This window comes from Exophiala bonariae (genome assembly GCF_035927105.1).
Source record: "Exophiala bonariae strain CCFEE 5792 chromosome Unknown scaffold_19, whole genome shotgun sequence".
Lineage (NCBI taxonomy): Eukaryota > Fungi > Ascomycota > Eurotiomycetes > Chaetothyriales > Herpotrichiellaceae > Exophiala > Exophiala bonariae.
In genome coordinates this window covers 416,921-430,838 of record NW_027042494.1, presented here as the reverse complement: position 1 = coordinate 430,838, position 13,918 = coordinate 416,921, and the positions used below count along the sequence as shown (strand labels likewise).

Below are 13,918 nucleotides of genomic sequence, written 5' to 3'. Positions count from 1 at the left end.
GTGGTTGAAAACGAGGTGTACATTTCGTTGCCAGTGTCAAGGTGGTACTCGTAAGTGTCAAGGGTCCTGTCAAATATGAGGACCTTAAAGGATGAAAGGATCTGTAGATGGGGTGGGTGACCAATCAGAGGCAGTGCATGGACTCAAGGCTGGGACTAATATGGCTTCTCTGATTGGGTGACAATCATGACGTTCGTGTTTCCGAAGGCACTCTTCCCAACACCAACATCAATCGATTCTTCTCGAACGTTGTGATGCTGATCAATACAAGACCTCGATCGTTCTATAATATAATACATATGTACATACATCCATGATCACCGCGCCAGTCGACCTTGGTAATCTTCATCGTCATTGAGAGCACCCACCCCTTGTCGTTCTTATCTGATGCGCAAGGCTGCGTCACCTTGGCGTCCTTTAAGGTCCTCATTTTCGCCCATGCTCCTATCACATCACGTCACAATTTGCTTATTGTGGAATCCCTACTCAACGTAGGACTGCATGTGAAGCGCGTCTCGTTCACTTGTCAATTATGCTTTTCGAGTCGGTAACGAGTGACAAACATCCGAATTTCGCATGAGCAAGCGTTTACACCAAGGGCCGGATGTCGGCACTCTCATGAGAACGAACGATCAAAGTCACGACCTCTGGCTTGAACCCCGTCAGGCCCATGTTCAACTTAGCCACGTGTCTTGCAAACGTGTCACAACGTTGATCATACCAATCCGAGCAAAGCACCAGCCTCACCAAACTTCCTTGGTTGTGGTTGTCTGACATAGCGAGGAAGATGAAGGATCCCTTTGTAAGAGAGGTACCCCACAAGGCCAAGGGTCGCAAAGGTTGATATCAAGGTTTGAACGTATAATTCGCGTCGTCTCGAAATGGTCGCCAGTTGGGATTGTTTCTCAAGCTGATAATTACCACCAGCCCGCAAATTGTGAAGTTCCACAGGCTTGTAGGGAATTCCAACCACCGGCAGAGAGCTAATGCAACTTTCCAGAACCGAGTGCAGAACCTGCTGCGGTGTTCTTTCTAAGGGTTTTTGCCAGGGTAACTCGCTTCCAGCAATTGATGTGCCATTTCCCCCCTTCAGAGGTGTAGTTGCATCCAACGAAGAACCTGAAACTCGTGGTGTTTGTTCCGAGGCCCATTGACTTAACTTGGCATATTTTGTCTGCAGAGCCTCCTTGACCCACGCTTGTGGTAGGTCAGGGACTTGAAGCAAGGCAATGTAAGCGATTGCCAGACAGTCGAGACTGCTTGTAGTGTCACCAAGCAATGATTGATTGTCACCCAGTTTCTCCAACAGTGGCTCGAGGAAGTCTGCTGTGACCGCATCCAGTCTGAAACGGTTCTTCTGCAGGTTCCGACCCAATAACGAGGTGACAGTTTGTCGGGGTTTTCGCAAGGACTTCGGGATATGTGCAGTAAGACCAACATCATCACTCTTGTCTTCTCGAGCTGTGTCCACATCCAGGCTGCTCAATCCCAAATGGTCCGATCTCTTCTTGGCTTTGTCTCGCAGTAGATGTGGCACAAACCAACTGTCGGGCCATAGTAGGATGTCACCTAGAGCTGGCCTTGTCGAAGCGAAGTAGTTGTCACTACTGACGTACAGACAGAGGTCAAGGAGAGGTTGGCCGCGTGACGCGAGGAAAGAAGAGAAGGCCGTAGCATCGGCTTGCTGCGTGGGATTCAGGTCTCGGTCGAGATCATACCTGCCGGTGGAAGAGTCTCGGAGGTATGTGACGATGTTGGAGAAGCCAGCAACCCACGTGTTGCCATCTTTGAGCGCCGGGAGTTCACCAAGTGGACTTATTTGAAGATTGTTGGAAGGGATCAATGCCCAGGCATCAATAGGGAGAACCCTCTGCAGGTAGCAGACTGCGGCGAGACATTGGGCGTCAAGAGACGGTAGTCCAAATGCTGGACCCCATATGTGCAATTCCAGCACCATTATCCGGCCTTTTGATGGCCTGATAGTCTATTGGTGGTCCCAATAGTTGATGCAAATTTATGAAATGCGAAGAATGACAATCGAGTCCTCGCCTTCAAGTTGGAGACTGAAGGCTCGGTAGAAATTCGACGTGGCTTGACGCGTTATCGGCAATGTTGCCTGTTTGGGAAACTGCATACCTGGGAATTGCATGCATCTGCAGCATCAATAACCCTCCGTAATTTTGTTCTCGTAGAGTCGTAGTAGTAGTCCAAAGTACCTCATCTCAAAATCATCCACAATATGGCTGAGAGCCCTGAAAGAAAATATCACTCTCTATGAGCCTATGACCTGCTCGAACCCCGCTGTTTGCGCATGGTCATTCACATCTTAGAAGGTATGGTCATTTAGGAAGGGTCGGATTGAGAGTGTAAGAAACATCAGCCTCACTTCGGTCCGCAAAACATCTGTTCCCGTGGGTTCTCTACTATCCATGTGGATTCGGTCAGATCAACCTACTAGATCTTGTTGGGATTAGAACGCGACGGTCTCCAGAATGACGCTGATAATCTAGTGTCTCATTTGGCAATCGATTTCCCTACCGACAAGTGCGGTCCGCAAGCCAATGTGCAACTATCCCGTCCTCCCATTTCTCCAGCCCACTGTCTCTAAGTGAGTGATGTAATTGGCTGCGGATGGGGGCTTGCAACCGGTGTGATTACTCGTACCATGCGGACAGTTGAATCCAGAAGAGCTGCAACAAGCACTATCACCGCACTAATACTCGGTTATCTTGAAGGTCACACGATGGCTACGGCGAGTGCTGGCCTTTCTTCTGGCACTATTCAGATATACCTCGTAGTGTTTGGGGGCCAAATCGAATCCTACTACCATACTGGGTTGACACATGTCGACTACTTACAGGATCCTATCCATTGCGCCACCTGGCTAAGTAATGTTGAGGGGTGAACACCATATCTTGTGCATGCGCCTCAGAGTACCATATACATCATATGTAAGTGCTTCTGACAATGATTCCTTCTGGAGATCTTTGGTGAACACTCCACAATCTTATTCATGTACCACTGGATCGCAGAGCCACCATACTCTTGTGATTCATGGTCGAACCTCCTAATTACCCATGCACGAGACCAATAGTTTGCACCCCGCGAACCTTATCGGAGAATCAAACCTCTAGTCCTGATGGCTTGCCTCAGCCGAAGACAGCCAAGCCAGAGGCTACAGACATGACATCGAATGTGAAAAGCCATGACCTTGCGCATGTACATCATTCATGGTTCGCTTTCGTCTGGGACGTCTTTCTGCTCTTCGTTCCACTCTTTTTCTTCGGTTGGTATTGCTCTCAACTAGGGAAACCCTTCAAGCTAATCTGAAAGATGGCCTTGGTGTCGCATCCGCAATATTACACGATAAGGCGCTTTCTCCGACCGGGAGTAATATTCAGCAGGCTTTGCTTCTCTCCCCTACAATCTTCCCAATCGCATTCGCTGCGCTTGCAGGTCGGTGCATGAAGTCCATAGCCACCTACAAATGTCAGACTGGCATGCGCCTAAAAGTCAGTCTCAGAAGACCTGTCATTGCCATGAGAGGGACTGAGCGGTTCAGTCATTAGAGCATCTCGTTGGCGCGCAGTCTATATTCTCGACTCTCGAACAACTCGTGCTACTGCGAAACTTCAGTCTGCTTGGAATTGCGGTGTCACTAATTTGGGTCCTGTCTCCAGTTGGAGGCCAGTCATTGCTCAGACTTCTTGACACAAAGCCTACTCAGACTCTACGCAACAGCACAGTCACATACCTGAGCTCCCAAGTACTAAACTCCACAGCACTCATGGGTTCAAGCTCAGGCGCGACTGTCATTACGGAGATTACGGCCATATACCTAACTTCCCTGCTGTCCGCCGCCGTCAGCCTGGATACTCCATGGGACCTGTGGAATAATCCAAAAGTTCCATCCCTAGCATCATTAGATGGCGATCTTACCGAGACATCCTCCTGGTTGAATATCCGCCAAGAATCCCAACCTAGCTATATTAGCTTGATCGGCATGCCCTTGTCGAACTTGGCCAGCAACGCCCAATCGCAATTAACGTTCGATTCCCTTGTAACTAATATGGATTGTAGCTCAAATGAGCGGACTACTTATTCGAAGTTCAACTCTTCTCTGACTGAGCCACTCTACAGAAGTGTCGATTATTGGCCGAGCGATTTCCAGAGCCTCGCGACTCACCCTGGTACCCAAACCTCTTTTCTGTTCATAACCAACTCGTCCTGGCACGACTTCCAAGAAGATCCCTCCCGCGCCATACGGCGTTACTTCGGATCTAAGACCACGGGTGAGAATGGTGGGGACATGTCGGACGATGACAGTTGGTGGATTAGCCTTCTGACCTGCGACCTCAGCGGCGTGTCGCTCGAGACCGAGGTTGCATGTAACGGGACAAGCTGTGCCGCTACTCGAGTACGTAAATCGTTGTCATCGCAGTTGCATACAACAGCATGGGATGCTCTGAGGTATGCATTGACAGAAGGAGCGTGGTGTGGGATGGGTCTTTCACGTCATCCTGCTGAACCCTCGCTGCCCGACCGCTTTCTGCACGATCCTCTGTCAATGTGGATGTCGTCGAGCGCCAATCGCAACTTGGGGCAGCTTTGGAAGCCACCCCTTGCGGAAGTTGAATCGAGGATGACGCTTGCCTTCAACAGTTTCTACTATGCCTTGACAACATCCGCGTTTACCATGGGCACTGGAATGTCATCTGACAATCTGACGCAGGCCGGTGTCTCGGTGCCGGTCACCACGACCACAGCCTCCATCACATCAGACGGACCAGAGATCTATGTATGCAACCGAGTCTGGCTCGTTGTGATATTAGTGGTATCGGCCATCCTAGAAGTGATGGCCGACATCAGCCTGATCTTGCGATGCAGGACTCGTGTCCCTGATATATTTGGGTACGTGAGCTCTTTGACAAGGGACAACCCATATTGTTCAAGACAGGGATTCCAAGAAAGCTCTGCACAGGATGGCTTGCTCCGTGCGAAAAGGCTGGGCCATGTTGAATTTGGACTGGTGGATGTGAAGCCGGGCAGCAATGTTGGCCACATAGCATTTATACCAATGCTGCCCAGTTCCGCTCAGGAGGGTGACCCGGGTGACCATCATTTAACAGTGGATCGAGTCCATCGTGCCAGGTCATATGAATAGAGGGGGTGCTTTGTGTGCCCTGTGAGGATTTATTCAAGATCCGTATGTCTAATGATCAGCTCTTGGGTGACTGCATGTGCATCAATAATCCTCCGTAGTAAAGTGGAGGTCAATATCATCAGCAGTAATCCTCCGTAGCGAATTGGAGCTTGATTTGACGTCATGAATGACCCCAATAACCCCCCTCCTAGCCTTTTAACTCCGTCGAGTTTGTCCGTAGCCCGGAGTTCCGAGTCACGCAATACCACTCTTACTCCTCGTAGCCTCTGTACTAGGTAGGTATCTCACACGAAGACTTTGGAGGCTCAGTACCTCGGCAAATAGTGATGGCTTCGCGTCTGGATGTCCTCGTTCGATGAGTATGACGGCTTCAGGTTAGATCGCTTTCCCTTGATTAGCGATCTCGACTGAATTTTGGCCCGCACTACCAACGCATGAAACTTGTCCACCGTAATCTGTGGCACCCGTGGCCACGGGGTTGATGATGACAAATGCCTTCAATGCTCGACTGGTCATCCTGTCACTGCACAACTCCCTAGGTTTGTCCCAAGCAGGCAGTCGCTGTATAGATTGGGTGCTAGGGCAGTACTCACTGTGGAATAATGTCTATCACACATTCGTCATGAGCTGACCCCACACTCGTTCGGCGACTGGCCGAAGTCGAGGTGCACGCCTCACGGCACATGGTGAAACCTAACATCTGAGCCGGCAGTGTACAAGGTTTAAAGTCTGCATGAAGTCCGACATCTTTATGCCAACTTCCTGCTCACATTCATTTCAGATAAGTCTACCACAGCACCATAACCTTTCAAGCGCAACAACAGACCACATTCACCGACATTGAGAAGACATGTCATCCCAGCCCCTCACTGTAGTGTTCGGAGGTGGTGCCATCGGAAATCGCGATCCATGGACTAAACCTGAAGACCTCGACAACGTCTATTCCATTCTCCTGAAGCACAACTGCACCCATATTGACAGCGCGCAACTCTATGGAGAATCTGAAGCCACTCTAGGTCTAACCAAGGCCGGCGAGAAATTCACCATCGACACCAAATGGGTCGGCGGTTTCACTGGAGGCGGCGGGTCCAGTCGTGAGAACATCGTCAAGTCGGGTCAGGAAAGTATCAAGAAACTCGGTGTCAAGCAGGTCGACATCTTCTACCTGCACAGTCCAGACCCCAAGACCCCCATTGAGGAGACACTTGCGGGCGTCCAGGAGATCTACCAACTTGGTCTTTTCAAGCGTTTCGGTGTAAGCAATTTCAAGCCGGAAGCTGTGCAGCAGGTCTACGACCACTGCAAGGAGCAAGGTTACGTTCTGCCGACAGTCTACCAGGGCAATTATTCCCCCGTCGCTCGGAGGCAAGAAACAACTCTCTTCCCGGTCCTTCGCAAGCTGGGCATTGCTTTCTACGCATACAGCCCGCTCGCTGGTGGGTTTTTGACCAAGACCCCCCAACAGCTCGAAGAGGGAGCAGGTCGCTTCAACGATGAGGTTATCGGCGGCATGTATAAGCGTATGTACGTCAAGCCCACGCTTATCAAAGCTCTCGAGACATGGGCATCGATCGCGGAACAAGAGGGCGCCACCAAGGCTGAGCTCGCATACCGCTGGGTGACGTACAATAGCCCTTTGAAGAAGGAGAATGGTGATGCTATCATCATCGGCGCGAGCAAACATGAGCAGTTGGAACAAACCTTGGCGGGTATTGAGAAGGGAAAGTTGAGTGACAAGGCGGTCAAGGACATCGATGAGATCTGGGAGCAGATCAAGGATGAGGCTCCCTTGGACAACTACAACGGGTGATTGCCAGGCTAGCTGGTTTTCAGTTCACCAAATGTAGACTCTTGTGCTGTTCATACATGGACGGTTTGATCAATGAATCATGCCTCACGATGACGGAGACTTGGCAGGAATTTAGCAGAATATCTCAATGATCCTTCCCGGGCTTATCGATGCTTTTGATATCGGTCTAATCAGTGATAGTTCAATTTGAAACGCGGTGGCTGTGTGACATGCCATAGATCATTCAAGTTCGACTCCAGTGTGACCTCAGCCCATGCTTCACAAGTTGGACTGACACTGAATAAATAAATCGGAGGGAAAGTCGGAGAAGCAGGTCTCCCATTAGTGGCTAGCCAGAAATTTCGGAGATTCCGAGAAGACTTGGCTGGGTGTAACAATTGGGTCCCTTGATGAACCTGGTGAGTCTGCAGTAGCTTTAGATATGAGCACGCTGTTGATGCAAACTCCACCTCAAACGGAGTTTAGGTCGGGTTTTGAAGACGGCGAGTCTCGGGGAGATCAGATAGATATTTAGCAGCCAGGAATTAAAATCTATCAAAATGACAGTAAGAGGCGTTGGTTTCCATGGATCTCCTTTCGCAGACAAGGACTTGAGCCAATAGTCTACGGCAAGCAAGATGGCACAATACAGCATTGTTACTGTCAATCACCGGAATACTACTAGCCCTTTGACCCTTACTTCGATCAACAATGTCGATGTCCTTGGTGTGCCACTATCCAACGATCCTTCCTTGCAACCATACTCTTTCAAATCGGCTATCTCCCGCGTCGCAGTGCCGCCAACTCGACTGAAACGTGCAACTGTAAGCTTCCGACCTTCCGACGGTTACAAATGCAACTGGGATCAAGCTGGCTTCCTGTTCGTGCGTCCAAAGCCAGAGCTTCCGGAACCTTCAGCAGAGACTCCAGGCACCACAGGCACCGCGCCCTCATTCATCAAGATAGGAGTCGAGCTTTGGGAAGGCAAGCTCTATCACATGATCTGCTCCAGCCACGAAGATCTCACTGATTGGAGCTTGCATGCCATCCCCGAGGCATTTGAAGATAACGAAGATATCACAATGGAGATATCCCGATTTGGAGATCGTCTCGCCATCCAGGCCGTCTATGGTCAAGGGCAGCAAGTGGTTAAGAGGATGATCCGAGTTGTTCCATGGTGCTTTGTGAATGAGTCCAAGTCTGATCCTGACATCTGGGTGGCAGTCTATGTTTCCAGGCCAGATGCTGAAAGAACAACCACCGAATCTCTTGTCGTGAACTTTCACAGCCTTCAGATTGAAGACACGGATGGCGTGGTGCGATTCGATGCGTAAGCTCCTGTGATAGTAACAGCTGCCAGATAGACTAGGGCTGATCCTATGGTAGAAGCAGCTGAATCATGTGTTCAAGATTCTTCTGGCTGCGTGATCACTTGTCTACTATTCGCACGCTGCCGTGGGACATGATCCGAAGTCGAGTATTGCGCTTGTCCCAGTCCATAATGCAAATATTGATAGCTGGTGAGTGAGAGAACTTAACGGGCATACGGGCTAAATGCCCACCTGGTCTTAAAAGACATGATCCGACCGCATGCATTATTGAAAGTGCTCGTATCTTTCTGATGCGCGGGAAAGCTTTGGTATCTGTCGCCAAGGCACATCAAAGTTCGAGCCCTAGGTCACAGCGGGGTACCAGTCCTACCGACCTCCTCTAAGTTCCAGCCTGCTGGGTTCCACGCGTCGAGTCTCTTCTTCATCTCGCTCGCGGTCAGCCTTCTTCCATTTCATCCTACTTTCATCGAAGAATATCCCTGTGATGCGTCCGGTCAAGTATCTGAGCACCTGCGACCGCTGCAGAGTCTGGAAAGTGAGATGCGCGAGTCAGTAGTGTCACCATAGCTTTCATCAATTGGCACGCTAATCATGCCCCAGAGGCCAATGAAGCAGATGAAGCCTGCATAATATGCGATGTTCGTGAGCTGGTCTTTCCCTTTCCCGAATAGACAATGACCCTATGGACCAAGCAACAAATCACCTGACATCTGCAGAAACGTGGTATACAATGCAAGTTTTCACCCATTAAATCACGCAAGCCGTACGCGACGAAACCTCCAAGACTACAAAAGGCTGGTGGTCTGTTTCCACCCTCTAGTGACTATCCTGATCTAATCTCTGGCAGTGCACGATGATGATGAGAATTTGATGATCCAGGCTGATGACGCTCGATCCTGTTCGATCGATGGTGTCAACTCTGTTGAGGCCACGAATTCGGCCCATGAATCCATGCCTGTCACGCAGAATCAAGGTCCTGAGCGAGCATCTGAGCTTTATGTCGACTGTTTACTCTTCAGCAAAGAGCATCCTGGGTCTCAGCAACCCGACAAAAGAAGGTACGCTGTTGGTGAAATCAGTGTGTCGAGACCTATCAGCAAAGAACAAGGTTAGTGCGCCCCTGGAAAAGTGGTGAATCTCTTGCTTCAAAGACTAATCCATGTAGTTCCTAGTTCCAGTCTCGCATTCTTCTCAGACGAGGCTGTTGAGCGCCTGTGTCAAAAACTTGGTCATGGCAAAGTCAAGGACCTTGTAACTACCCTAGAGGAGCAGATGAAAGCTCGATGGGAAGCTGCAGTCCAACAAAAAGACGTATCTGAGAATCTGAATTCCTCTCATGAAAACGAGTCTCAGTACATTCGAGGTGGGTACTACATCCTCCTTAAAAGGCTCAGACTGTTTGGGCGAGCACTGAAGATCTCTGGACAGCATACTTCAAGCACCTCCATCCCGTGTACCCGTTCCTTGATCAAGCAGACTTTGAGAGAAAGTCAGCTTCCTCCGGCTCGGAAACATCAGACATAGTTCAGAACACCTGGTCGGCGCTTTATTATGCTGTCTTAAGTTTGGGCTGCTTGTATGATGGTGGAGGATCCTTCAAGCCCGCAGAAGGCCTCGCATGGCATTACTTCCGAATATCTTTCTGTCACCTTCAAGACGTTCTGATGTGCAGAGCATCGATACTCAAGGCTCAGGTTTGCATAACCTATCCACTGAACCAGACCTTAAGCTAACTGCACAAGGCGATGACGGCTATGGTAAGTTCATTGCATCGAGGCAGCGTGACCTGAGAGAGAAGAAGAAGAAGAAGTCGCATCGACCTAACAAGAACGAACTCAGGCAGTCTTTGCTCTCAATTATTCAAGTCTCCAGATTGAGACCTTATGCATTTCTGAGGCGGCGAGAACTATCATTACACTCTGTATGCATAAACGCAACCTAGACCTGGAGTCGAATCAGGAAGGCCGAAGAATTTTCTGGGTCGTCTATTGTCTTGAAAAAGAATACGCTTTCAATTCAAGCCATGCTTCGGTAGGTTCGTTTTATGGCGGCCGACTGGGACCCCGCTGATGTGCCCTTTATAGTTGATCTCGGATGGTGACATCAGTTGTCCACTTCCCACATTATCAGATTCTACGCTTGACGGGTTCGATTGGTTGCGGTATTGGGCACAGTATTCACGTATCCTCTCTAGAGCGTACGACTCGCTGTTTTCAATTAGTGCCACATTGAACTCCAACGAACAATACTTCTCCCATGTTGATCACATCAAGCAGGATCTCCAATCTTGGAAGGACTCGATACCCGAAAGGCTGCGCCCCGGGTCATCCTTGCGGCAGCATAGATCAAGGGACCCGCACATACAAGAGCTAGCCTTTAGGATTTCATTTGCATACTATAACCTTCAAATCTGCATAGCAAGGCTGGTACTTCACATATGCCTTGATCAAAGGTCACTAAGACGGTCTGAAAGCAAAAGATGTCTTTTGACGGCAGCACGCTCGATAATCGAATCAAGCCCTTATATCCCAATTGATCCAATCACTCCTGTCTGGTAATTCTCCCGATCCGAAGCACTCACTGAAAATATATCTCACTAATTCCTACTTCTTTCAACAGGATACTTGGGGTCATGCCTATGGTCGCAATGTTCATCGTTTTTGATTTCGTCGTCCAAAACCCTTTGCACCCAGAGACCAAGACAAATATGTCGTACCTGGACATTGTCGCCGCACATTTCGCACGCCTAGATCTGGCATCACAGGGAACACTCCACGATGCAAAAGTTGCAGAATTTACCTCCATTGCACGGCTTCACGTCGAAAGGTGTATGACAGAGTCCTCACACACTACGAGTCGGACCAAGACTACAACAAGAGTCGATTCTTCCATCGGAAATCCAGATTACAGCGAAATTGAAAGGCTGCGATCCATGTCTGCTACACTACGGATACCCGAAGTTACATCATGCCCAGAAATTCCTGATATGGTTCGTCTGCCTTCTTCTACCTTTCCCTCATTGAATACCCCATCCCTGTTGAATGATGTGAAAGTGGCGTCACTCATCGTCACCGCTATGCTAATCTATTATGACTGCTTCTCAGGCCTACGAGCTGGACGATGCCGACTTCCTGAGTGCAGCCGACTACAACTTCCTCGACTTTCCCGATGACGGGACTTCCTTGTATATGTCGTTACCAAAGTCAGGATTTGACATTGCCGATTTCTTCAGCCACCCATTCGTTTAAGGGCGACAGACTGCAGAGTTTTCTTTATGATAGCTGTTATTGGGATAAGGATCATCGCTTTGACCCTTCTACTTAGGATGGCCAAGTTTCTCAAAAGCGGGCTAGACGTTAGGCAGAAATCTTTCCTTAATCAACTTTGAAACTAGCAGGGATGTGGATTGAACTATTTGGTCTGACCGATCCTTCATAGCATCAAATCATCATCGACAATGATGTGAATTATGCGTAGCTAAGCAATGAGCCCTTGAAGAGCCAGGCGTTGACTCCTTTCGATATGGGACACCTCCAGTGCTCCTCCACGACACCCTGCGCTCGGATGCCCCAGCATCACACCGAGCTCATGAACATAACTCGCGCTCACCGTTTTTTCCCCTCAGACTCCATTTTATTTCCGAGATTCAACATCTCCCAATCAATCTTTGGGCCTTCAAATTGGTGGCCAAACACAAACCAACCAATGACTATCAGCACGAGAAGGCCGACCAAAATTATCGATGTGTAATTCATAGACTCGACTGTGACCGGCAGACCGGGAGGCATACACACCAATACGACCAGGACAGGAATCCAGAGCATAGAAAATATGTTGCAGAAATATCCTAAAGGACCGAGCTTAAAAGGTCGTTCTGGGAGGTATTTATTCCGGCCTCTTAGCACGAGAATGGCTTGTGGAGCCGCCAGCGTGATATTGAGGAACAATACCGCGGATGTGATGATGGAGTTGAATGCGGTCGTACTTGCAAGGTACAATAGACCGTAAAGAGCGTTAAACCCGAAGGCCGCTACAGTCGCTCGTGCTGGGAATTGTAACTTGGTGTCGATATGTGCGAAATAGTCTGGAAATGGGGTTCCTCGGTCTCGCGCGAATGCCCAGGCGATACGCCCACATGCAATAAACTGAGGAGGCATGGCAGCTGTCAGGTAGGAATCAGTACTTGTATGTGTGTAGAGGATGAGGGTTTGCTCGCTGTGCAATTAGGAGAAACTCACATGCGTAGATGACAATTAACCAAACCGCCAGGAATATCGTCAGAGGTCGGTTTCCTGTCGCTTGATACATAAGTTCAACGGCAGGGAAGCCAGAATTCATAACACCGGTCATATCAGATATCGTAAACATGCTGGCGACTATGATGGGGACGGCAGTCATTATACCGATAAGCATCGTTAAATTCCTAGCGTTAGAATGTGAGCAAAAGAGCGACCACTTATCCTATCGATCCAGTCAGCACTCACATAACCACCGGTAGCTTACGCCCTGGAGCGTGCATCTCTTCTGATATATGGATCGCAGAGTCCGTACCCCCGAAGCAGTACATCGCATTAGTAACTCCAAGAGTCCACGCTGTGCCTTGTCCCCAGCCACTAGTGCCCATGTTCGATTGTAGGATGAATTCACCACTATTGGTGTGTTGCCGCATTGCCAATATCACAATGAACCAGACCAAGAAGCCAGTAAGACTAAGGTACATAGAGCCAGATGTGATCTTGGGAATGGATTTTGGGAACAGGAAAAGAGGTGTTACTTTCTGACATCAGCATGAGTTTAGCATTTGCAGACGATCGACGAACCGGAGATCAAAGCCATTCCGAGATAGCAGAGGTATATATGCCAGCTCTTTGGGGTATAACTTGGATTGACAAAGGCGGCCAGTCCAGTGGATGAGATTGCGACGAGTGACAGGCCTGAGGTTGTGGCAACCCACCAAGCAAGAACAGACATCCATCCGATAACGAACGCACCAAAGCGCTTGAACTTCTCTGGAGCAAGGATATAAGTGAAATGGTATTGGCCCTACAACTAAAGTCAGCCATCAAAGGTAGTAAGGCTGGTGCGTGGTTGGTTCATACTCCAGAGCTGGGAAATGCAGAGGCGAGCTCGGACAACCCGAGCGTGACCGCCCATTGGACGAATCCTGCAGTTATAAGAGCGAAGATGACACATTGTGGCCCGCCATATCTCAAGTTCTGTCCAAAGGTACTCAGTGCTCCAACCCAGGAATTCATGATACTGCAAAATAGGGTTAATGCCTGTGTTCTGATTCATGGTCCTCCGCAAGGAGCATACCAAAACATCAGACCCAACGAAGACATCGCTGAGAAAAGCCGGGGCATCGCAGCCTTGTGGCCTTGAGCTTGTAAGATGGCATCATCGATGGTGTCGGTGTTCATTGATGATACACCTAGCGCAATGCTCTCCAGACGGCTAATGTCGGTTTGGGTTGGGTCTTGCATTCCTTTAGGACTACTTTCGTCCAACTTCGTGCTGATTGTAGACTGCATATCGCTTGAAATGATTTCTGACTGCAACTTAGACATTCTTGGTACAAAGGTTGTTGAGCATCGCTTCTGGGCTACGACGGGGTTTAAATGAAGTGAACAACAT

General features: G+C 49.3%; 6 protein-coding genes across 6 annotated transcripts; 4 read left to right on the top strand and 2 right to left on the bottom strand.

Annotated features, from left to right (window-relative positions):
• Nucleotides 1-715: 715 nt before the first annotated feature.
• Nucleotides 716-1,957, bottom strand: LTR84_004385 (uncharacterized protein; the record flags this gene model as incomplete). The annotated part of the gene is made up of 1 exon (XM_064847962.1): nucleotides 716-1,957. One exon carries the CDS (start codon nucleotides 1,955-1,957, stop codon nucleotides 716-718), a length of 1,242 nt encoding a protein of 413 aa, XP_064704501.1.
• Nucleotides 1,958-3,787: 1,830 nt separating this feature from the next.
• LTR84_004384 (uncharacterized protein) lies at nucleotides 3,788-5,164 on the top strand (the record flags this gene model as incomplete). The annotated part of the gene is made up of 1 exon (XM_064847961.1): nucleotides 3,788-5,164. One exon carries the CDS (start codon nucleotides 3,788-3,790, stop codon nucleotides 5,162-5,164), a length of 1,377 nt encoding a protein of 458 aa, XP_064704500.1.
• Nucleotides 5,165-6,014: 850 nt separating this feature from the next.
• LTR84_004383 (uncharacterized protein) lies at nucleotides 6,015-6,974 on the top strand (the record flags this gene model as incomplete). The annotated part of the gene is made up of 1 exon (XM_064847960.1): nucleotides 6,015-6,974. The coding sequence occupies one exon, from the start codon at nucleotides 6,015-6,017 to the stop codon at nucleotides 6,972-6,974; it is 960 nt and encodes a 319-aa protein (XP_064704499.1).
• A 539-nt stretch (nucleotides 6,975-7,513) lies between these two features.
• On the top strand, nucleotides 7,514-8,287 carry LTR84_004382 (uncharacterized protein; the record flags this gene model as incomplete). Its single annotated transcript, XM_064847959.1, has 2 exons — nucleotides 7,514-7,519; nucleotides 7,577-8,287. 2 exons carry the CDS (start codon nucleotides 7,514-7,516, stop codon nucleotides 8,285-8,287), a joined length of 717 nt encoding a protein of 238 aa, XP_064704498.1.
• Nucleotides 8,288-8,768: 481 nt separating this feature from the next.
• On the top strand, nucleotides 8,769-11,532 carry LTR84_004381 (uncharacterized protein; the record flags this gene model as incomplete). Its single annotated transcript, XM_064847958.1, has 10 exons — nucleotides 8,769-8,819; nucleotides 9,001-9,085; nucleotides 9,132-9,392; nucleotides 9,450-9,651; nucleotides 9,957-9,978; nucleotides 10,027-10,041; nucleotides 10,124-10,315; nucleotides 10,369-10,838; nucleotides 10,904-11,273; nucleotides 11,389-11,532. 10 exons carry the CDS (start codon nucleotides 8,769-8,771, stop codon nucleotides 11,530-11,532), a joined length of 1,812 nt encoding a protein of 603 aa, XP_064704497.1.
• A 357-nt stretch (nucleotides 11,533-11,889) lies between these two features.
• LTR84_004380 (uncharacterized protein) lies at nucleotides 11,890-13,539 on the bottom strand (the record flags this gene model as incomplete). The annotated part of the gene is made up of 5 exons (XM_064847957.1): nucleotides 11,890-12,446; nucleotides 12,523-12,707; nucleotides 12,769-13,057; nucleotides 13,105-13,327; nucleotides 13,384-13,539. The coding sequence occupies 5 exons, from the start codon at nucleotides 13,537-13,539 to the stop codon at nucleotides 11,890-11,892; spliced, it is 1,410 nt and encodes a 469-aa protein (XP_064704496.1).
• Between the last annotated feature and the right edge of the window lie 379 nt (nucleotides 13,540-13,918).